Here is a 23,267-nt window from a genome sequence, read left to right as displayed (position 1 = left end):
AGGTTTAGGGACAGAGTTAGACAGAACTATAGTCAATTTGGCTTAAGGCAAATGATTTTGCCCTAATTTCTTCATCTTAAATAAAGCGAATATTAACTACCGTGTGGGACGTCTGAGGATTAAACAAAATCATGCTTGTAAAACGATCAGTTTACAGGTCTGGCACAGAAAAAACACTCGCTAAATGGCAGCTTGCTTTCTTTCTTTTCTTTCTTTTTTTTTTTTTTTTTTAAGATTTTATTAATTTATTTGACAGAGAGAGACGGCCAGTGAGAGAGGGAACACAAGCAGGGGGAGCGGGAGAGGGAGAAGCAGGCTCCCAGCAGAGGAGCCCGATGTGGGGCTCAATGTGGGGCTCAATGTGGGGCTCAATGCAGGGCTCGATGTGGGGCAGGTCCCAGAACGCCGGGATCACGCCCTGAGCCAAAGGCAGACGCTTAACGACTGAGCCACCCAGGTGCCCCTAAATGGCATCTTTCAAATACATCTCTTTGTGAAATGTAATCCTATTGAATTATTTTATTTATATAAATACCATCCTATTAAAATGTTGCCCCTTCCCTGTAATTTTGAATATTTTATTTCTTTGAGAGAGAGAGAGAATGAGCGGGGGAGGAGGGGCAGGGACAGAGGCAGAGGGAGAAGCAGACTCCCGGGGGAGCAGGGGGTCCCAGCAGGGCTGGATCCCAGGACCCGGGATCATGACCCGAGCCCAAGGCAGACGCTTAAACGCTTAAACGACTGAGCCACCCAGGCACCCTACACTCCCTGTAATTTTGAGGCAGTGGCTCTAACTTGTGCAGTCCCATTTTGCTAAAAAGTAGGAAAATGAGTTTCCTTTGGACTCCTGGTCTGGGCTGGAGGCATGTGGACTAGGGTTCAAAGGGATTTAGAGGGTGGAGTAGGCACACTGCTCGGGAAATCAGAATGTGTCAGTGACTCTGACTCAGTCACTCTACTTGCACCCATTACACGGATGAGTTAACTGAGAGCTGGAACCGTGCAGGATCACAAGACAAGTTCCTGGCAGAGTCCAGCCTTCCAGAACCAGATTTTCTGCAGATAAAGGGGCCTCAGTTCCTCATTTCTCATACCCCTCCCCCCACGCTCCCCCTCCTTGCTCAGAATCAGTACTAATAGTGAACTGGGCGGTATTCCGGAGAAGGAAGTTGCATTTATCATTACTTGAGGAGCCACGGGAAACTAAAAAAGGAAGGAAAACCCCCTCCCAAACTTGAGTCTCTCTGAAGGAGGAAGGATTTTTTTTTTTTGTTTTTTCATGATAAGACGTTGGGATGCACGCAATGACCACAGGGAGCTTGCCCGCTGCTCCTGGCTCAAATTTCTGATTTATGGTCTGGGCTGGGAGAGAATTTCGGGAAGCTCGCAGCGTCGAGGGCTTCACTTATTTTGTGAGGAAAGTATCCTGGGGCAGCAGTAGGCGCACAAACTTCCTCAGCCACACTCAAGATGGTAGAGGCCCGACCACGCCCCAAATGGCGGAACCACGAGTAGTGTTTGGAGAGGCGCTTTTCCCAAAATGGAGAGAGAGGGGAGAGAAAACGTCCATCACATTTTAGCTCCGCCCCCGAAGGCTGCTAGGGCCAATTAGCGGCCCGCAGGGGCGGGCGCCAGACTAGAGGAGGAGGCTGCTGTTGCCCCAGCAACAACCAGGGAGCCCGAAGGCGGGCGCAGCCTCGGAGGGATCCGCGCCTCAGGTCTCTCGCTGCCAGGAAGATCCTGGGAGAGGCGCGAGGCAAGCCTAGGAAGTCGGCGTCCGCGGAGAGAGGGACAGGTCAGGCCCATGAACTGCGATATCCTCTGCCTCTTCGCCCCACCTAACCGTTAGGTGCGCTGAGGTAGGAACAACGCATGCGCGGGCTTAGAGGCGGGGCTAAGGCGGCCCTGCACTTAAGGCGCATGCGCTTCTTGGCACTCGGCGATCGGACGCGACGAGGCGGGGCTTTGTGTCTGTGGGTGGGGCCACAGGCCCTTGGGGCGGGGTTTTCCGCCGCGCTGAAAGTCAGAAGTTATTTTAGAGGCGGGTAGTTAGACGCCAGCTCCTCACCCAGCTCTCACCCCACCCCTTTCATTTTTCCGGGGCTCTCCTGGAGAGGCGGTCAGGATCGTGGTTAAGACTGCAGCCTCAGTAGTTTGACGAAACTAGCTGAGAATGCTAGTACCACCCCTTACTTGGTAGGCCTCAGTTTCCCCATCTGTCAAGTTGGAGATAACAGTACACTGACTTCACAGGGCTGTGATTACATTTTTCCCTCAGGGCCATGGCTGAGGTGCACGTGATCGGGCAGATCATGGGGGCCACCGGTTTCTCGGAAAGTAGCCTCTTCTGCAAGTGGGGCGTCCACACAGGTATTCCCTGGCCCGGTTCATTTCCCCACCCATACCCCCAACCCAGAGTTTCTACCCTCCTTCCTTCACCCCCTGGCCTAGTCCCTGATCTTCATCTTCCATTGGCTCCCGGGACTCCTAGCCATGACCATACTCTGACAATGTGACTCTCACGTTGTTCTTCCCATCCCATCGCTCTGGAGGCTCTGACTCCCCCTCTCTGAACACACAGCCCCCAAAGATATGGGACTAGACACCCCCTGCCACACACACACACACACTCTCCCAGTCCTCAAAACACTAGCCAGCCTAACCCCACTGGACTTAGGGGTGCCCTGGGTCCCTCCCCCATCTTCTTTCTTTGCTTTATTGAGTTCTTCCTGTAAAATGGGTTTTCATCCCGGATTTACAGAGGAGAGGCCACCCTCCTGTATTCATAATTCCCTGTGGGAATGTAGGAACCCCTTCCGATTTTCCTTCTCAGTCATCCATGCTCATCCACACAGGCCCAGGAGGGACTGCGGAAGCCCCAGTTTTCATGCCTCCCCTTCAGAGGCAGCATAACATCCAGTGTAATGGGTAGGGCTGTAGGCCGCCAGATCTGGGCTCAAATACCAACTCCCTTACCTACTGATTGGTGGCCTTTGGACTTGACCTCTGTGTTTCCTTGTCTAAAAATGAAGCTAACAGCAGCTAAGAGAGAGCAGAGTGTTGAGGTTAAGAGCAAACTGCCTGAGTTCAAAAGTGCATATTAATTATGTGGCCTTGGGCCCTTGTCTTTGCCTTGATTTCCCTATCTATACAATGGGAATAATAACGGTGCTTACTTCATGGGGTTCTCTTGAGGACCAAATGGGTATCAAGAGCACTGAGAAAAGGGCCTATCCCATTAAGTGTTTGCTTAGCTTGTGTAAAAACTGGATGCGGTTCTGTTAGTAAAGTCTTGGATGTGCTGCCCCGCATAGAATAAACGCTTACGAAATGAGTGGCTCTTGCCATCGTCACCTCTGGAGGTCCTGGGTCCTTTGCGATTTCGCTGTAGGTAGAATGGTGGCTGAGATTCCCGGGGAAAGGAGGGGGCGGTCCTGTAGCTGAGCAGATAAGAGGCAGGTCTGGAGTCAGACTTAGTTTCCAGTCTGACCTCGCCACTCACCTGCTCTGTGACCCTGGCCAGGTGCTGCTGCCTCTTGGAGTCTTGTTTTTCCTCATCTGTAAAGTGGGAACATTTGTCTTTCAGAGGGGCCTTGGGACATCTTGTATGTCTAGAGCCTGACTCAAAGCCTGGTACTTTCCTCACCTGGCCCAGAAGGGAGCGATAACCGGTGTGATTTTTATTATCTCAGGGGGCTCTTGGTGGGGGGACAGTTAATCCAGCTCATGGGCAGCCAGATCAAGGGCTTGGGTCCTGCAGTCAGAGAGAGCACAGTTTGAGTCCAGCGCCACCGTGGCACGGTGGTCAACCACGTTCCTGCTGTGCCCAGCATGGACCACCGTGAGTAAGCGTTCATGGAATAAATGGCCAAGTGATTTTCCTTCTCAGAGGCTGTTTCTTTACCTGTAAAATGGGGATTATATTGGCACCCACCTCCTAGGAGCACTTATTTGCCCAATAAACATTTATTGAGCACCTTCTGTGTACCAAGATCAGAGTTTGAGGTCCTGGGGACCTAGCAGTGTGCAAGAGGCATGCTCTCCTGGGGCTCCCAAGTAGAGGAGAGAGAAATTTTAAAAAGCAGGTGAGGAAATGAGCACAGGGATTACTGATAGTGGTCGCTACGGGAAGCAGTGAGAGGAGATGACGTGACAGGGACTAGCGTTCAGATAGGAGGGTGAGGGAGGACCCTCTGTGAGAGGTGGCACACTTGAGCCGATCCCTGAAGGATGAGGAAAAACCAGGCATGGGTACATTCAAGAGCAGAGCTTTCTGGACAGAGGCCAAAGCCAGTGCAAAGGCCCTGAGGAGGGGAACAGAAATCAGGCCAGCGAAGCTAGAGGGTGGTGAGGGATGGGGAGAGTGATGGGAGGTGAGTTCAGGAAGGGGGCACAGACCAGGCCATGCAGGGCCTTGTGGTCTCCCAAGGGGAGTCTAAAGTGGGGGTGGGGTGGGGATTCAAAGCCCCAGAGGGCAGATTAAATGAATTTGTGGCTAAAGTGCTTAGCACAGCGTCTGGCTTTCTTTCGCTATTATTATCAGCCTCGGGACAATTGCTATTATTGTGCACCTTTCACCATGTGCTGGAGCTCTTGAAGGACACCCTCAGCCCCATTTAGTCCTTGGACGAGGCCTCTAATGTGGGGTGAGAAGAGTAATAAAATGCTATCTAGCGCTTACCCGGCGCTCACTGTGCCCGAGAGACTGTTCTAAGGGCTTTCTGTGTATTGGCTCGTTGAATCTTTTCACAAAACTATGAGGGATGTGTTTCTTATGACACCCATTTTACAGAAGGGGAGACCAAGGCAGAGACAGGTAACTCGCCCGAGGTTGCACAGGCAGGACGAAGTAGTACCAGGATCTGAACCCAGGCTCTTGAGTCCACACTTTGTAACCCCTGACCCCCACTGCCAGGGAGAAACAGGGTCCTTCAGCCCCAATGGCCTCGCCTTCCTGATGTCTGCTTCCCACCCCTCCCTGCAGGGGCAGCATGGAAGCTCCTGTCAGGTGTGCGGGAGGGCCAAACACAGGTGGACACCCCCCAAGTAGGGGACATGGCCTACTGGTCCCACCCCATCGACCTGCACTTCGCCACCAAAGGCCTCCAAGGTGGGTTCCCGGCACAAGCCCTGGGCCTGGCTGAGGGGGAGGGGGGCTAGCTGGGCGTGGGAACACCAAGTCCCATCCCTGTTCCCTAGGCCCTTTGGGTCCCTTTCCTAGCCAGGCCTGGCTCCGGAGAGGCAGAGCTGATGGCCTCTGCAGGCTGGCTCTAGAGTGTGTAGGACTAGGCCAGGAGCCAGGGCTGCAGGGGGAGAGGGGAAGGTGGGGACAGGGAGAGAAGGGAGGTGGCTTTCAAAGAGATAAACAGAGTCTTCAGTCAGGAGGAAGCTGGGAGGGGGTTATGAGAGGGAGGCAGGGCTGGTAGCCCTTCTGTTCTGCAGTCTCTTGGCTCAGCTGCTCACAGGGGAAACGAGTATCCGGGGGAGGAAGGGTATCAGAAAACCTTTTCTCGTGGAAAATTGAGATCACTGGAGAGGAGTGGATTCTAGGAAATAGCCTAGGTAAACATGCCATGTATTTCAACAATATAAATAATATTTACTGAGAGTCTGCCCTGTGCCCCACCTGTGTTGGGTGATGCCAGGGAAATGTTGGTGATTGAGACGGCACACCCCCCCCCCCAAGCCCTGTCCTCACGGGGTTCACCATCCCCTTGGGAGAGAGAGACAGAGCTGTCCCCAGACAGGGTAGCCCAGAGGGGGCAGGTCTGGGATGGGGGAATCCTAGAGGGTAGGGGAGCCCAGAGGAGATGCCTGACTGCCAAGGAGTTCAGGGAGAGCTTTCTGGAGGAGAGAATGTTTGAGCTTTGCCATGAAAGGCTAGTAGGAGCTGAGAAGCCCGAAAGATGAAAGCGGGTTCTAGGCAGAGAGCTGTGTGTGAAAGGCCTAAAGGGGAAAGTGAGCCAGGGGCATTGGGAGGATTGAGGGTGAATAAGAGGAGAGCTGGGGGTGAGCTGGCAGGGGACAGGGGACAGGCCACGGCCCTGAGGCCATCTCCTGAAGGCACCGGGAGCCACAACAGGTGACTGACAAGTCAGATTTCAATTTTAAAAGATCCTTCTGGCTGCCTGTGGGTGACAGACCAGAGTCTGAGGCAGGGAGCCATCCTTCAGCCCTGCAGACCCCTCGTCCTCCAGTGTGGGTCCCACCCATCCTTGCCTCCTCTTTCCTCAGCCCCCATTCTGCCCATCAGGAAATCCCTTTGGCTGTATCTTTGAAATGTATCCTAAATCCCCCCACTTCTCTCCCTGGGCACCCTGGTCTGCCCACCTTCACCTCTCACCTGGACAATACAATAACCTCTTCTCTGTGTTCCCACCCTGCCCCCAGAATCTGTGCCCCTGTGAACACCCAAGTTGGGTCCCATTCCTTCTCCATGGTCCCCGTCTTACTCAGGGTAAAATTCAAAGCCTTATCGTGGTTCGTTAAGGCCCTGCACAATCTGGTCTGTCCCCTCCTCTCCCTCTCCCTCTCTCAGTCTGCTCCAGCCACACTGGCGCCACCAGGCAGCTCCCCACCTCAGGGCCTTTGCACTGGCCGTTCCCTCTCCTGGGGCGTTCTTCCCTAGATGTACATCTGCATGGCCCGCTCCCTTCCCTCCTTTAAGCATTGGCTCACATGTCACCTTCTCAGGGAAGCTTCCCTTGCTCACCCACTTTCTAAAACTGCATCCCCACCCCCACCATCCCCAGCTTTATTTTTCTCCAGAGCGGTGATCACCATCTGACATACCCTATAATTTGCTTATTTACTACATTCGTTGTCTAGGATGTCAGGAATTTTTGTCTGCTCTGTTCACCACTGTGTCCCCAGCTTCTAGAATAGGGCCTAGCACAGCGGGGCACAGAAAGGAGGGTGAAATGGGGCCAGATCTCCAAGAGCTTTGCCTACCAGGTTGGGGAGCTGAACTGTGTTCTAAGGACGTTAAGAAACCAATGGAAATGGGAGAAAGATGCTTCCAGCTGCTAGTTGGAATGTGCAGGAAGGAAGGCCCTGGGCCCAGAGCACACAGAGTGGGCCATGGTGAGGAAAGAAGGAAGTGTCCAGGACTAGGCTCAAAGCACTCACCTGGGGACTGTACTGCACTGATCTGGGGACACGGAAGAGGAGGCCACAGAAAGGGATGTCAGCTGAGGCCAGATCCAGAATGTTGAGGTTGGACTGACACTGAGGGCACTGGGGAGCCATGGAATGGTTTTCAGTAGGGGAAGAACACAGATTCAGAAAGATCCCTTTGCCTGCCTTTGTGAATGGGTGTCCAGAGAGAAGGCTGGGGCAGACACCCAGCAGGGAGGGGACCGGGCCTGTGGAGGTCAAGGAGGTGGGGATCCAGGCTGGGGAGGCCACACCATCGCTCCTTTCCTTCCTCCTTCCCTCCCATCCTGCAGGCTGGCCCCGGCTCCATCTCCAGGTGTGGTCGCAGGACAGCTTCGGCCGCTGTCAGCTTGCAGGCTACGGCTTTTGCCACGTGCCCAGCAGTCCGGGCACCCACCAGCTGGACTGCCCCACGTGGCGGCCTCTAGGCAGCTGGCGGGAGCAGCTGGCGCGGGCCTTCGTGGGTGGCGGCCCTCAGCTGCTGCACGGGGATGCCGTCTACAGCGGGGCCGACCGCTATCGCCTGCACACGGCTGCCGGCGGCACCGTGCACCTGGAGCTGGGGCTGCTGCTGCGCCACTTCGACCGCTATGGCGTGGAGTGCTGACCGGCCTCCCGGGCAGACCCTTGTCCAGAGCCCTGCCCACCCGTCGTGGGCCGGGATGGCCCAGGGGTCAGAAGCGTGGGCTCTGGACACTGCTGGATCTGACCCCGGCCAACCAGGGGCATGGCTTCTGTCCTGGCTAGCACCTCAAGCCCCGTGGCTGCCCCCTCAGGTCCAGTTCCCCCATCTGTAAAATGGGGGCAATAAGCATGTGGGGCCACAGGGTGCTGGGTGAGATGAGGCTGCTTTGCCCATGGAAGTGCTCAATAAAGGAGAGCAATTCTTACAGGCGTGGGTGCCTTCCTGACTTCCTTCCTCGGTCAGATGTCTTGTGCCCTATCCTCCCACTGACACCCTCCTTCAGGCCCACACCTTCTGACACACCCGCATCCCCCATCCTCTGTCCCCCTTCCCGCTCTGGGTGCCCCTCTTAGGACCCCCTCTCCTTGGGCCTTCTCCTTTCTCTCTGCCCCTCTCCCCAGTGGGACCCCCGTCTTCTGGCTGACCCTCTTCCCCAGCCTCCCACTCTCTGTCCGCTGGAGTCCCTGCTCTCCGATCCCCCCCCCCGCCCCCGTACCCGGTGTTCCCAGCCTCTGAGTGAGCCCTCCCCGCCAGGTCTTCATTCTCGCCGTGACCCCCAGCAGCCCTCAGAGCCACACGAAACCCGTTTGCCCGCTTTGGTCGCACTCAGCCGCCAGGAGGCAGCACCCCGTTCGTGGGGCGGAGCCGGGGTGCCCGCCCCCTCCCCCCGGGGCTTAAGGGACCCCCCTCGGAGCCCGCCCACGCGAGATGAGGACGGTGGCCCGGCCCCCCCATGTCCTCCCCCTGGGGGCCGCCCCCGCCCCGCGCGCTTCCTGGGTGGGGCCGGGGCGGCTTCAAAACCCCCCGCCGCCCCAGCCGGTCCCCGCCGCTGCTGCCGCCGCCGCCCTTCGCGCCCCGGGCCGTCCCACCCCCTCCTCCCGCCGCGGATCCGCCAGACAGCGAGGCCCCCGGCCGGGGGCAGGGGGGACGCCCCCTCCGGGGCACCCCCCGGCTCGGAGCCGCCCGCGGGCCGGCCTCGGCCGGGAGCGGAGGAAGGAGTCGCGGAGGAGCAGCCCGAGGCCCCAGAGTCTGAGACGAGCCGCCGCCGCCCCCGCCGCCGCCGCCGCCGCCGCCACTGCGGGGAGGAGGGGGAGGAGGAGCGGGAGGAGGGACGAGCTGGTTGGGAGAAGAGGAAAAAAAGTTTTGAGACTTTTCCGCTGCCGCTGGGAGCCGGAGGCGCGGGGACCGATTGGCGCGGCGCTGCCCTGCCAGGAGGCAGGACTCGGGGACCCCAGACCGGCCCACCACCGCCTCGGACGCTTGCTCCCTCCCTGCCCCCTCCACGGCGTCCCCCAGGCGCCCCCATTCCGGACCAGCCCTCAGGAGCCGCCAACCCGGACTCCCGCGAAGACTTGACCCCAGACCTCGGGCGCACCCCCCTGCACGCCGCTCCCTCACCCCCAGCCTCTCTCCTGAGCCCCTGCGCATCCAAGGACCCTTCTCCGGGATCCGGGAGACGGGATCTCTCTCAGACCTGCCTCAACTCCCCTACTCAAGACCACCCACCTCTGGTACCAGATCTCGCCCATCTCGGTTTTTTCCTTGGGATACCGAGAAACCACCCATCAAAGCCTCCCTCCACCTCCGCTCGGTTCTCCCTGAGGGCATCAACTCCCCCACCCCCACCCCGACCCTCCTACCTTTCTTCGGGAGACCCCCAGCCCCTGTAGGGGCGGGGCCTCCCTTTTCCCACCCCAGCCCGGCTCGCGCTCTCGGCAGTGCCGGGGGCGCCGCCTCCCCCATGCCGCCCTCCGGGCTGCGGCTGCTGCCGCTGCTGCTGCCGCTGCTGTGGCTACTAGTGCTGACGCCTGGCCGGCCGGCCGCCGGACTGTCCACCTGCAAGACCATCGACATGGAACTGGTGAAGCGGAAGCGCATCGAGGCCATCCGCGGCCAGATCCTGTCCAAGCTGCGGCTCGCCAGCCCCCCGAGCCAGGGGGAGGTGCCGCCCGGCCCGCTGCCCGAGGCTGTGCTGGCCCTTTACAACAGTACCCGCGACCGGGTGGCGGGGGAGAGCGCCGAGCCGGAGCCCGAGCCTGAGGCGGACTACTACGCCAAGGAGGTCACCCGCGTGCTAATGGTGGAAAACACCAACAGTGAGCTCAGAGGGGCTGGGGACCCTGGAGGGGAGCCCCCAGGGGGCGCCGGAGTGCAGGGGTCACGGGGAGGAAATTACTGGCAGAGGAAACCGGCTAGAGGAAGAGGACCCCCGGGGTTGCCGGGAACGCGGGAGGGGGGTCTCAAAGACGATAGGACTGAGCTCCCTACCCCCCAGGTATCTGGCCTTGAAGAGGAGGGGATAGTGAGCGAAGTGGACCGCTTCTAGAAGAGGGCCATGGGAACATGCGGGATCGTGGGGGCAGTCCCCTACAGGAAGAGAAGCGATTGGGGGGGGGCGGGTGGAGGGGTAGAAAGACTTCCTTCTCTACCCGGCACTAGAGCGTGGGGGGTCGTGGCGTGAGGGCTGCAGAGAGGGAGCCCGCTTTGGGAGAAGCGAAGACCCCGGCATTTGAGGAAGGAGAGGCAGTGGGGAAAGCTGACCCAGAGCTCAGGGTTCACGACGCGAGAAAATTCAAGAAGGACAGAAAAACTAGGTGAAGCGAACCCCGGAGGTGCTGGGAAAGTGGAGAGTGGACCCGCTTGCAGCGTGCGCGAAGAACACGCGGGATTGGGGGAGGGCCCACCGAGAGGCGGCGAGTGGGCTGATAAATGCGGGGAAGAAGCGGACCCGAGTTCGTGGGGTGGGGGAGGCCGGAGAGAGAGAGCAGCGGAGACCCCAGGGGGGCGCCGGGGATGCGCGCGAGGTGCCCCGAGTATTTGGCATAGGGACGTGAGAGGAGCAAGCCCAGAGGGGGAAGCGAGCCCCCAAGACACCTAGAATACTGGGTGGTGGGAAGGGATTTAGAGAGAGGGGAGACAAGCATGAGAAAGGGGGGAACGTAGAGGGCGGAGGGCGCCATAAACAGTGCCATGCTGGGAGCAGCGAGCCCCCCACGCCGCAGGAGGGGAGGAAGTGGGCTGAGTGAGGAGTCGAGCCCTAGGGGGAGAGGTGGGTGGGTGCGACTCTGCAAGATCTGGGTGAGAAAACTGACTGGGTCGGGGTGAGGGAGCCCCACGTGGGTGCCACGCGCGGAGGGAGGAGCCTGCCCTCCCGGAAGGGGGGGGGGAGGAGGACCCCGCTGAGCTGACAGAGTCTGGACCCCAGAGTCCCAGTTCGTCTCGGGGAGGCTGGGGAAACCCCAGCGTCCGGCCGCCTCGCCCTCCCTTCCCTTTCCTTCCCGTGCCGGGGGGACGGGGATCGCGCGCGGAGCCTGAGGCCAGACGGGACAGGTCGGGTCCCCGCCCTCGCGGCGGCGGCGCCTCCCGGCCTCTTCACCCCAGCTCGGGGCGGGGCGGCCGCTGGGCCCGCCCCGCCCCCCGGCGCCCACGCGGGGACCCAGGTGTCCCGCGGGGCCCGGAGGCTTGGGGGCGGCCCCCTGTTTGTCCTTTCTGACTTGGGTGGCGCACCTGTGGGTCCCCGGGCCTTGCGTGCGCTCAGCTTGCAGCTCCAGTCGGTAGACGCCCCTCCCCACCCACCTCTCAGCCTCACCTTTCCCGTGGTCGCTTCACCTTCCTTGTAGAAATTTCTTTAACACTGACACTTTCCATCCTGTCTCCTTCCCAGTCGGCCTCCGTCTCGCCCCCAGCGCTATGCCTCTCTTTCGTGTGTGTCTGCCCCATTTCTGCCTTCCGTCTCTTCCGCACCCCCATGCGTGGGTCTCCCCGTTTCTGTCTCCTCCCTCTTTCCCCCTTTCTGTTCTCCACGCCCTGCTCCTCCTGTCTCCCTGTGTCCGCGGTCTCTCCATCTCTCCTTCTGACCAGTCCTGCCCCTCATTTCTTCTCCCTCCCTATCTGCCTCCCTACTCCCCTCAACGCCCCTCTGCTACCCTTCCTTTGGGGTTTGCTGAGTAACCCCTGAGTCAAGATAGGGCTTCTTTGGGGGGATGGGCTGGCCTAGCTAGAGTAGGGAAGAGTAGGGGCAGGGGCCCATGGAAGGAGCTTCCTCTGTCCTTTCTCATCAGATCCTGTCTCCACCATTTCTGCACCCCCACTGCAGAAGCCTAAAGCATGTGCCCCAGTCGATCCAGAAGGTCATGGCCTGCCTGCACATCCCAAACTTTTCCTGGACTAGAAAGCACTCTTACCTAACTTTCTCCCTCCCTTGCCCAAAGCCATTCCTACCTACAATGAACTTTGCCCTGTCTAACCAGCTGAGGGAGGTAGAGAAGAGAGGAAGCAATTAATAATAATAATAGTAATAATAATAATGTTACAATAACAGGGAGGCAGCATAGCCTAGGGTTTAAGAGCACAGTCTTTGGGACCAGACTGCTCGAGTTTGAACCCCAACTCTGTAGCTCCCTACCTCTGTCACCATGGGGCAAATGACCTGTTTCCCCATCTCTAAAATGGGTATAATAGTCTTTTTCTCATGGAGTGATTGTGAGGTTTAAATGTCCTAAAGTGTTGTGAACAGCACCTCGCAAATAGTGCTCTTTAACCCCCCCCCCCCCCACACACACAACCATGAGCGCACCTCCCCGTGTGCGGACTCCGCTGTTCGCTTATCCGCGCCATCTCACGTACGTCACACGGTAACCCGGCCGTCAGTCCTCGTTTTGTAGATGAGGATCTGGCTCAGAGAGTGGAATTCAACTTGCCCAAAGTTACCCATTGCTTCAGTTAGGAGAGCCTGGTTGGAAGTTAGGGAGCTCGGTGTGGTTGCGGGGTCCCCAACAACAGCAGGAAAGTGAGGCTCTGGGAAGGAATGTGACTTGCCCAAGGTCACAGAGTTGAAAGGCAGCACAAGCCTGGTCTGATCCAGCCCTTGATCCTACACCGCAATTTAATTTGCACCCGAGGCTCCAAGTGCTGGGGGGAGGGGGCCCGAGCAAGCCCAGCAGCACCCCTACTGCCATGTACTGAGTGGACACTTAACCGACGATGGGAGAGAAGGGTGGTTCAGACCCCGTTTTACAGGGCGAGGAGACAAACCCAGAGAGGGCAAGCCACTTGTCCAAGGTCCCACAGCTAAAGAGTGTCACAGTCGGGTCCTGACCCAGGGTTGTCAGCCGTGAAGCCCACGCTTTTAAGACTTGGGGTGTGCCAGCCAGCTCCCCGCCAAACCCCTGACATCCCTCTTCTCTGCTCCTCCCGCCTAGAAATCTATGAGAAAATCAAGAAAAGCCCACACAGCATCTATATGCTCTTCAACACATCGGAGCTCCGAGAAGCAGTGCCCGAGCCCGTCTTGCTCTCCCGGGCGGAGCTGCGCCTGCTGAGGCTCAAGTTGAAAGCCGAGCAGCACGTGGAGCTGTACCAGGTGGGAGCGGCCCCCAGCCCCGGAGGCGGGTGGGCCGCGCATGCGCGCTGGGGCCAAGGTGGGCGCCCCGGGCGGCTGGTGGTTGCCAAGTCCACAGAGACAACTTGCAGAGGTTGGAGGCGCACGCGCTGTGGCATGGTAGGATTCTTGGGAACTTGCAGACTCCTAGCACCCTGGGGTATTAAGCACTCAGAAGGCTGGGATCTTGAAAGGTGAGAGGCACTCGGACCGTGCTGTCCAATAGGGTAGCCACTAGCCACACAGGGCCATTTATGTTGACTTAAAATTAAATAAAAGAAAAAATTCGGCTTGTCAGTCTCACTGGCCATATTTCAAGTACTCCGTAGTCACATGTGGTCAGCGGCTGCTATTTTGGATGCCACAGATAAAGAACATTTCCATCGTCAGAGAAAGTTCCCTTGGATAGCTCTGTTCTAGAAGATTTCGAGTCTCCAGGAAGACTGGGGCCTCCAGAAGGGCTGGAGTCTCCAGAAGGTTCTGTGACCTAGAATCCATGGCCTAGGGAACATTGAGGTTTAATGGTGGGTGGTTGACTCTTACAACAAAGGAATTCGGTCTATTGTCAAACTTCTTGGAGTCTGGAGAATTCAGCTTTACGCTGCCGGGGCCTGGAGCGTTCTGCCGGCCCCAGAGGATCACTGCACAGGGGTGTGGGAGGACGGCTGCATCTGGGTTTGGGGCGTGTCAGACTCCTGGGCGTGAAGAACATCGGTGTCCTAGGACTTGTCAGGCTTATTGAGTGCGGAATTCTTGGGGTGCTCCCGAGCACTGGAGTTTGGGAGAGACTTCTAACATAAGCCCGTAGAAAGTTCCAGACTCTAAGAAGTCAGGGTATCAAATTTGCCGAATTGTATGCTCAGTGGACCTCAAGATGTCCGCGGAGGATCTCAGCATGGTGGGCTGTCCAAGCTGAAAGGGGCCTGGCGTTTCACCAATGAGGAAACTCAGGCCTGGGGCTCAGGGTAGAGGCCGAGCAGTCCAGGGGCCTTGATCCCCCCTGGCCCGGGGGTCTCTCTCCTCTCCTCCCAGGGCCGCTTTGGGGTTGGTGGTTCCCACGAGGTCCCACAATGTGGGTCTGGGAGGGGACCATCTGAGGGACTCTGGTGGAGCAAAGGAGTCGGGGTACAGTCAGTGTATTTGGGGATGTGGGCAGCACCTACTCACTGTCTCCCTCCCCGAAATTCATCATCCCCCAGAAATATAGCAACGATTCCTGGCGCTACCTCAGCAACCGGCTGCTGGCGCCCAGCGACACGCCAGAATGGCTGTCCTTCGATGTCACAGGAGTCGTGCGACAGTGGCTGAGCCATGGAGGTGAGGACCGCTTCTTTGCCCCACCTCTATTTTGTAATGGGATAGAGCCATTGTTTGTCCTGGGGCTGCCCTGCCTACCAGCTGCTGCCCCATGTTGGTGCCAAAGAGCCAAGGACTGGTCTTCCTCCCAGACCCTCAAAAACCTGAGTGATTAACACTTAATCCATTTCCTGAGCACATGCCCTGTGCTGGGTGATGCTGGGGACACAGCGGTGACCCAAATAGCCCCATCCTTACCCTCACAGAACCCGTGGTCCATTGTTAGGGTGGGGGAAGTGCGGAAAGACCTGAAAATTGGGTAGGGCTGGGTTGGGGAGCCCAGAGGAGATTCCTGACCCAGCCTTGGGTCAGGGAGGGCTTCCTGGAGGAGGGACCATCGGAGGTGATATTTGAGGGATGAGTGGGATCAGCCCAGGAAGGAGGGACGGGCAAGAGCTGTTCGAGGCAGACCCTGAGTCCAGGGAGAACGTGAGACATCCGATCTGTCTGTAAGAGGACTGTGTCTGTCCTTCCCGTCGTAGTCCATAGCGCCCACATCCCCTTTCCTAATCTCTTGATGCTGGGGACGCAGTGGCAACTAAGACCACTTCTAGATCCTGCTCTCCAGGGGCCCACTGTCACTTCCAGACACCTAGAAAGTCTTGCCAAAGCCCGAGGCAGCAGTGATGACCCGAAGGAGCAGTGTTGGGGCGGGGAGGTGCTGAGCGCCACGGGAGCCGGAAGCGGGCACCTGGCCCAGTCTGTGGGTCTGGGAGGGCTTCCTGGGGGAAGGAAGTGTTGAGACTTTCAGGATAAGTGGTGGTTCAGCCAGGTGTTGAGAGATAGGGGTTCAGGAGCAGGTAGGAGCTGGGAGGAGTGTCCTGCGCGGCCGGACAAAGGCCAGTCTAGGTCACTGCTGAGCCCAGAGCACCCAGCACAGGGCCCAGCACCTAGTAGGAGCTTAGAAAATCAGCCATTTATTCAAGAAACCTCCCCCAGCTGCCCTGTGGGTTTGCATCCCGGCCCTACCTTTTCCCACTTGGGGCAAGTCCTCTCCCCTCTGTGGGCCTTGGCTTCCATGTCTGCAAAATGGGGAGCTTTGGTGAGGATTGAAGGAGATAATGCTCACAGAGTGTTAAGAACAGGGCTACTCAGTAGATGTTTGTTTTTATGACTGTGGGCTAGGCCCAGCGGGGAACAAGAGAACAGGAATCCCTGCCCCCATGTATCCTGCTTTCCACTGAGGAAACAATGAGGGAAATAAATAGCCAAATACAAATGTCAGAGAGGGTAAATACTATGGAGAAAATAAAATGATGTCACTGTGGGGGAGGGGCCTGTGTCCTGGAGGGCCTCTTGGAGGAGGTGACCTCTGAGCTGAGACCTGAAAGAGGAGGAGGGGGAAGCAAGAGGGTGCAGGGAGAGGGCAGGCAGGGGAAGAGGGAGGCAGGCAGGAGCCCCCCACCCCAGGGTTGCTCCCCACCCCCTACAGTGTTGGGTTGAGCCACACCTCACACTGGCTTCCTTCTACCCACTCCCACAGGGGAAGTAGAGGGCTTTCGCCTCAGTGCCCACTGTTCCTGTGACAGCAAAGATAATACACTGCAAGTGGATATCAACGGTGAGGCCCATCTCCCTGGCCCGGCCCCATGCCAGTGCGCGTGTGTGTGTGCCTGCGTGCATGTCTTCCTCCCCCTGCCCTGCCCCCGTTCATCCATCTGAGAGTGTGTGTCTCTGTCTCCCCCACCCCCCACAACTCCAAACCAAAGCAGGGTTCAGTTCCAGCCGCCGAGGTGACCTGGCCACCATTCACGGCATGAACCGGCCCTTCCTGCTCCTCATGGCCACCCCACTGGAGAGGGCCCAGCACCTGCACAGCTCCAGGCATCGCCGGGCCCTGGACACCAACTACTGCTTCAGGTGACCTTTCTGCCTTCGACTGGGGCCTCCTAGGCTGGGGGTGTAATGGCCAGTTGCTGACCAGGCTTGATGTCTTGGGCACCTGGCTGGTGTTACGTGTGGACTGGCCTCTTCTCCAGCCTGGAAGGCTCCGAGGACGAGGTCCGAGTGCTAAAATGCTGGGATGTGTGCCCTGGGAGCTCTAGAATGTTGAGCTCAGGTTGCTTTCTTGCTGGTATGTTGGAATCAGACTGTTGGAATGAGGGGCACGGAGCTTGTGGGAGTTCAGCGGTGGCAGGTTGTGGTTCTAGAAGGTTGGGATTCTAGGGCACTAGGATTCCATGTGAATGGTTGAAATCTGAGAACCCTGGACTAAAAGAATATTGGGATCCTAGAATCTGGGAATTCAGAATTGGAAGATGGTGCATGTTGGATTCCTCTGCCATTGGCAGGTTGGAGTCCTTGAATATTGGGCTCAGGATGGGGAAAGCCTGTGTTCAAATCTTAGCATCCACAAATGTTGGGGTTGGAGAAAGCCAGAGTGGATCCTAGAGTGTTGGGGCTCAGTGTTGGAATGCTAGAAGCTTGGAAGCCTGGGATCTTAGGAAGTAGCAGCTTGGACCTCTTGAGCGATGGGCTCGGGATTGTGGAATGCTCGTATGCAATATTGAAACAGTGGAACTCACGAACGGCAGGATCCCGGAGAGCTGGCATGTGGGAATCCCAGCAAGCTGGAAATGCCACTGGAGTGTGAGAACCTGGAGCTCCTGGAGTATTGCAATCTAAGAAAGTCGAAAAGCTGGATTCCTCAGGATGTGGACACTCACAGTTAAATGTTGCGAAGTTAGAACAATAACCTGACCTTGTCCCTCCCCTGCTAAATATTTTAATGGTACCCCTGGGCTTTCTTATAGGCCGTTCCCCTGCTGGAGAGTCCGTCCTGCTCCGGAGCTCGGCACCAGCCCCAGCCCTCAGCCCAGCAACCCTCTGAATGAATGCACGAAGGGAGGTCTTGAGTGCTAAGAGCATTAATTACCTTACAAAGGGAGGCAGCCAGCCACGTGAGGCTCCGTAGGGAGGGACACAGCGTCCCTTAGGAAGTTGGGCCAAAAAACTGAACATGCAGCTGATCAAGATGGTAGATCCAGCTACCAATTTTCCAGAAATCCCAGGACGGAGGAACAGGCTAAACAACACCACGTGCTTGCAGTCCCCCGCAGTTAGACTGTGGGAAACCTGACCCACTTTCTTCAACAAACACAAGGCGGGGTGGGGGGGGGGAGTAGAGAGATGGTTCTGTAGATTTCGAGAAGAATCTGAAGAGCTAGATCAACCAATTGCAATGTGTAGACCTTATTTGGTTCTTTATTGATGTAGATGAGTAAAAACGAAAAGACATTTGTGAGACAATTGAGGAAATGGGAACTCTGACTATGTATTTGATGATATCAGGGAATCATTGTGAATTTTTCTGACGTGGTATGGTGGTGTTGTTTTAAAATAGTCCTGATTTGCTTGGAGAGAGGTGTGGAAATATTTAGGGATGAAATGGCAAGGTGGATGGCATGTGCTTCGAAATCGTCCAGTGGGGGAGACGAAGTGGGTAGGGGGCAAGACGCAGTGAACTTGGCCGTGATGTGAGACTGTGGAAGCTAGCCTCCCTGAATGCTCCCCCAGCATCCAAGGACGATGTGAGGCCCTTTGGCCTGTCCTGGGGCCTCGAGTGGGTTTCTTTTACCTATCAGGCCCTGACCGGACGGCCGAGAGGGGCCTCGAAGCAAGAGCTTCACAAGAGGGCCAGCTGGCTGGCCCAGTCAGTAGAGCACGTGACTCTTGATCTCCGGGTCGTGAGTTCAAGCCCCACGTTGAGCATGGAGTGTACTTAAAAGCTTTGCCAGAGGCCTCGAACTTGCACTGAACACATGGGTTACACGGTGCCTCAGAGTCACCTGCAGGCTTGTTAAATATGGCCTGCCGCCCCCCAGCCCCAAGCCCACCCCCAGTTTCAGATTCAGTAGGTCTGGGGTGGGGCCGGAGAATTTGCATTTTGCGCAAGTTCGCAGGTGGTGCATCTGCCGCCGTGGGGACCCCAGGTGGAGAATGTTCCAGGTGGGTGATAAGAGTCACAGACTATTCAAATCTTAGGACCTCAGAAGTCCCGGTCAGAGTTGAACCAGAAGTGAAAGATTATTCTGGACAGGGGTTCTTTCCCTTTTCTGAGTTTAGGACCCCCCGGAGAAGCTGAAAGCCAGGAAATCTCCCCAGAAGTAATGTCTTTAAATGCACACATGTGTGCCTGTGGTTTCGGGAGCTCAGGACCCTCGCTGAACCCACACATGGACTTCCTGACGCCTCCTTGGCCCTTAACAACACCTTGATTTGAGCTAACATTCCCTGTGTCTTTGGACAGATGGGGAAACTGAGGCCCAACCAGCCTGGGGAGGAACCAGGCTGAGCTCATAGGGATCTCAGATTCCTGGCTCCCTTCTCAGGGCTCTGTGGCTTTTGGAGAGGCCTTGTCTTGCCCCGGGAACTGCTCTATCATCACCTCTTCCTACTCGGCTTGGGCTGACATGGCCGTGCCCAGGCTCCACGGCTTACCCACCACACGTGAGCAGGCAGCGCTCCCTTCTCTGGGGCTCAGTGTCGTCACCCTTCAAATGGGAATGATAATAAGGCCTTCCTCACAGGGTTTTGAGATTAATTCATTCTCTGTTGATTAATTTTTGACTAAGTAAATACATGCACGTTTACCAAACCTAGAAAGAATACTCAGAAACCCTCCGGCTCTGACCCCTGCCCCTCTCCGAAGAGGACCCAGCCAGTTTTATTGTCTCTGTGTCTCCTTCCAGAGACAGTCTCTGTTTGAAACACTTACACATAACCATATGTATTTTTTTTAAAGATTTTATTTATTTGACAGAGAGAGAGGGAGAGAGAGAGCACAAGCAGGGGGAACAGGCAGGCAGAGGGAGAAGCAGGCTCGATCCCAGGACCCTGGGAACATGACCTGAGCCAAAGGCAGTTGCTTAAGCGACTGAGCCACCCTGCGCAGCTCAGCCATGGCCCTAGAGGCCCGCACAGAAAATGTCCCAGTTCCTTCCAGACAAGCAGGCGCCTGGGCCCCCGGCTGGGGAGGACTGGCTTTTGCTTCTGAGGATGATTATGAGTCGAGAGCAGTAGAGTGTTATATATCACTATTCTCCAACATGCTTTTTATTTTATTTATTATTTATTTATTTATTTATTTAAAGATTTTATTTATTTCTTTGACAGAGAGAGACAGCCAGCGAGAGAGGGAACACAAGCAGGGGGAGTGGGAGAGGAAGAAGCAGGCTCCCAGTGAAGGAGCCTGATGTGGGGCTCGATCCCAGGACTCCGGGATCATGCCCTGAGCCGAAGGGCGCCCCTTAACAACTTAGCCACCCAGGTGCCCCTCCAACATGCTTTTTAACACACACACACACACACACATTTATCTCTACGCCCGATGTGGGGCTTGAACTCACAACCCAGAGATCAAGAGTTGCACGCTCTCCTGACTGAGCCAGCCAGGCACCCTATGTGGCAATAAGTTTTAAGAAGGAAAATAAATCAGAGGAAGAGGAGAGGAAAAAAAAAAACAATCTATATATTGGGGACTGTTTTTCCTGTTCTGGTTAAAATTTTCTTCTATTATGGAAAATTTGACATGTAGACAAAAGCAACCAAGATATAGTATAATGAAGAATTCCCATGAATTCTCATCCAGCTTCAACTGGTATTAGGATTTGTCCGATTTGGCACGCCTGGCTGGCTCAGTCCATAGAGCATGCAACTCTTGATCTCAGGGATGTGAGTTCGAGCCCCACATCGGGTGTAGAGATTACTTCTAAAAAAATGTTTTAAAAAATTTGCCCCGCTTCAAATAGAGACAGTGTCATCTTTTCTTGCATGACTGCAATGCCTTGATTACTCTGAATGGAGTTCATGATCATCTGGATTGGCATTTTGGATATGGATTGAGCACCCGCTCGTGTCAGCCAGTGTTCTAGGAGTTAAGGCTCCCTGCGTAAAGGACATCTGAGCAGACGTTTAAATGAACTGAAGAAACGAGCCAGAGTGGCTTTCTGTGAGAATAGCAAGCCAGGAAGAGAGAAGAGCAAGTGCAAAGGTCCTGGGACAGGACTGTGTTTGAGGAACAGGGAGGATGCTAGTAGGGCTGGAGGCAGGGAGGGTGGGGAGGGAGTTGAGACCAGCCGACCAGGCAGCATCTTGGGGTTCCTGGTGAGGACTTGGTCATTTGCCCCGAGTGATGTTGGAACCATGTTCAGAGCAGAGGAGTGACATGACAATCTCTAGCATGTTGCCCCAGAAGTCGGGGATTTCTGTCTGTTTCGTTTGTACCGAGTCCCTAGGAGATCCCAGCCAAGCACACGGTAGTGGTTCAACAAACATTTGGTGCACGCATAGAACTTAATGCATGTGGACGGTCGTTTGGCTTCTTCCAGGCGGTCTGAGCCTTGCATGAGATAGGCTTTACTGATGCCCTTAGCACAGGGCTTGACTAGCCAGAGTGCTTTATCAGTGTTAGTGCTTATGGTTGCTATCACTGTTATTGCTGTTATTGTCACAGGCGGTGCAAGGGAGACAGAGACGGGGACTGTGCTGGGGGCGACCGGGGTGCCCCCCCACCCCCGCCCCCGGGGGCCCCGCCGCCCTTGCAGCAGCCCCTCCTGACCCGGGCTCCCCCCTCCCGCCTGCAGCTCCACCGAAAAGAACTGCTGCGTACGGCAGCTCTACATAGACTTCCGCAAGGATCTGGGCTGGAAGTGGATCCACGAGCCCAAGGGCTACCACGCCAACTTCTGCCTGGGGCCCTGCCCCTACATTTGGAGCCTGGACACGCAGTACAGCAAGGTGCGTCTGGCTACAGGCAGGGGGTGGGCAGGGGGGAGAGGGGACCAAGGGAGTGGAGGGAGACAAACAGGTAACATCAGAGAGGAACGGGCCAGCTGGGAGGTAGAGAGAGACGGCGGAGATCGGAGCGCACGGTGCAGAGATGGGAGGAGGCAGGGTCAGAGCAGGTAGAGAGAGCGCAGGGGGAGACCCACAGAGACGGAGTGAGTGACGCGGCGGGGCGCGCGGGAGGCGGGGAGACGGAATGGGAGAGACAGCATGCGAGAAAAAGGCTGAGTCCACAGATCGGCACCGAGAGAGAGAGAGAGAGAGAGAGAGAGAGAGAGAGAGAGAGACTGAAGACAAGGCCGGAGTGGAAAATGGGGAGAGTGAGACTGAGAACGGAACAGACCAAGAAGAGACAGGGGGAGCGGGGGAGAGGCGGGAGGGGGCGGGGGCACCCTACCCACGCCCCCCGACCCTGACGCCCCCACGCAGGTCCTGGCGCTGTACAACCAGCACAACCCAGGCGCGTCGGCGGCGCCGTGCTGCGTGCCGCAGGCGCTGGAGCCCCTGCCCATCGTGTACTACGTGGGCCGCAAGCCCAAGGTGGAGCAGCTGTCCAACATGATCGTGCGCTCCTGCAAGTGCAGCTGAGGCCCCGCCCCGCCCGGAAGGCCCCGCCCACCCGGCAGGCCCGGCCCCGTCCCCGCCCGCTGCGCCGGGCTGTATTTAAGGACACCGCGCCCCAGGCCCCCCCTGGGGTCCATTAAAGGTGGAGAGAGGACTGGGGTCTCTGTGAGTGTCGTTGGGTCATTGGCTGGGGTCTCCCTCCCGACATTCCCGACGTTCCCGGATTCCCGCTCCATCTGCCCTCTCTTGTCGCTCTCACAAACACCTGCTGAGCACCCCTTAAGTTCCAAGTACTCCCTGCAGACGCTAGATTTATTTAGTGAGCGCCCGGTGCCCTCTTCCAAATGCCTTATATTGAGCACCTCCTGTAATCACCATAACAAAGCTCTGAGATAGAGTGTCATCTGAGATAACGCCCTCTTTAAAGGTGAGGGAGCCAGAGCCCAGAGAGGTTAAGGGAACAGTTCCTGCCCACCACGAGCCTACTTCCTGGGGAGGAGACAGATGTGGGAAGTGACACTAAGACAGGAAAGCAGGATGGAGTGAGAGATGGTTTGGGGGAGGAGGGAGGGCTCCTTGGAGGAGGCAGCATCTGACTTGAAGGAAGTCAAGAAGGCAGTCTGGGGGAGCACTGGGGAAGAGTGTTCTCGATAGGAAGATCTAGGCACAGCCTGGGGACGAGCATGAACTTGGAGTGAGTGACACTGGAAGGAAAGGCCAATGTGGTTGGAAAGGAAGGCACAAGGGGAAGGGTGCTGGGAGCTGAGTCAGTTGATTAACGCGCAGGGGCCAGAGAGTAATAATATTCCCCCTGCCAGGTATGGCTGGAGGAGCTCCCTGCATTCTCCCCACAGCCCAGCAGAGCAGGGCTTGGCAAATTACCGCCTGCAGGCCAATTCTGGCCCGCTGCCTGTGTCTGTAAATAAAGTTTTATTGGAGCACAGCCACACTCATTCCTTTGTGCATCACCTAGGGCTGTTTCGTGCTACACAGGTACAGCTGACTAGAAACTGTGTGCAAAGTCACAAATAGTTACTACCTAGCCCTTTATAGAAATAGTTTGCCATCTCCTGCTATAGAGACCGTTTGCTCTCCCACTTTACAGATGGGAACACCGAGGCACAGAGAGGTTCAGTTACTTGTTAAGATCACACAACTAGCACATGGCAGAGCTGGGATTCGAGCCCACACAGCTGGAGTTGAGGATCTAGGCACATAAGCTCTGCACGGATATTGCTTCCCGGTGCACATCGGGCCTGTGGGGGCCTGTGGGAACTTGTACTCTGAGGGAGATGGGAGCCATGTCAGGTTGTGTAGACTGAATGCGGGCGAGGGGAGCTG

At 56.8% G+C, this 23,267-nt stretch overlaps 2 protein-coding genes across 5 annotated transcripts; both read left to right on the top strand.

The window, feature by feature from the left end:
• Nucleotides 1-1,624: 1,624 nt before the first annotated feature.
• B9D2 (B9 domain containing 2) lies at nucleotides 1,625-8,047 on the top strand. 3 transcript variants are annotated; one of them, XM_045781886.2, is made up of 4 exons: nucleotides 1,625-1,795; nucleotides 2,279-2,370; nucleotides 4,985-5,110; nucleotides 7,449-8,047. In XM_045781886.2, exons 2-4 carry the CDS (start codon nucleotides 2,283-2,285, stop codon nucleotides 7,760-7,762), a joined length of 528 nt encoding a protein of 175 aa, XP_045637842.1. In that variant the 5' UTR covers nucleotides 1,625-1,795; nucleotides 2,279-2,282; the 3' UTR covers nucleotides 7,763-8,047. The 3 variants fall into 3 exon arrangements, with proteins under 3 accessions (XP_045637842.1, XP_045637913.1, XP_045637774.1); XM_045781957.2 differs by having other exon boundaries at nucleotides 1,625-1,849; XM_045781818.2 differs by having other exon boundaries at nucleotides 1,625-1,859.
• Nucleotides 8,048-8,675: 628 nt separating this feature from the next.
• TGFB1 (transforming growth factor beta 1) lies at nucleotides 8,676-22,080 on the top strand. Of its 2 annotated transcripts, none has more exons than XM_045781626.2 (7): nucleotides 8,676-9,936; nucleotides 13,042-13,202; nucleotides 14,420-14,537; nucleotides 16,060-16,137; nucleotides 16,286-16,436; nucleotides 21,161-21,314; nucleotides 21,792-22,080. In XM_045781626.2, exons 1-7 carry the CDS (start codon nucleotides 9,582-9,584, stop codon nucleotides 21,948-21,950), a joined length of 1,176 nt encoding a protein of 391 aa, XP_045637582.1. In that variant the 5' UTR covers nucleotides 8,676-9,581; the 3' UTR covers nucleotides 21,951-22,080. The 2 variants fall into 2 exon arrangements, with proteins under 2 accessions (XP_045637582.1, XP_045637663.1); XM_045781707.2 differs by having other exon boundaries at nucleotides 8,677-9,936; nucleotides 16,289-16,436.
• The last annotated feature ends 1,187 nt before the right edge of the window (nucleotides 22,081-23,267 follow it).

The sequence above is a fragment of the Ursus americanus genome, chromosome 21 (genome assembly GCF_024610735.1).
Source record: "Ursus americanus isolate L20-20 chromosome 21, mUrsAme1.1.p, whole genome shotgun sequence".
Classification (NCBI taxonomy): Eukaryota; Metazoa; Chordata; class Mammalia; order Carnivora; family Ursidae; genus Ursus; species Ursus americanus.
Note: the sequence above shows the minus strand (reverse complement) of the source record. Positions and strands in the feature narration are given on the sequence as shown.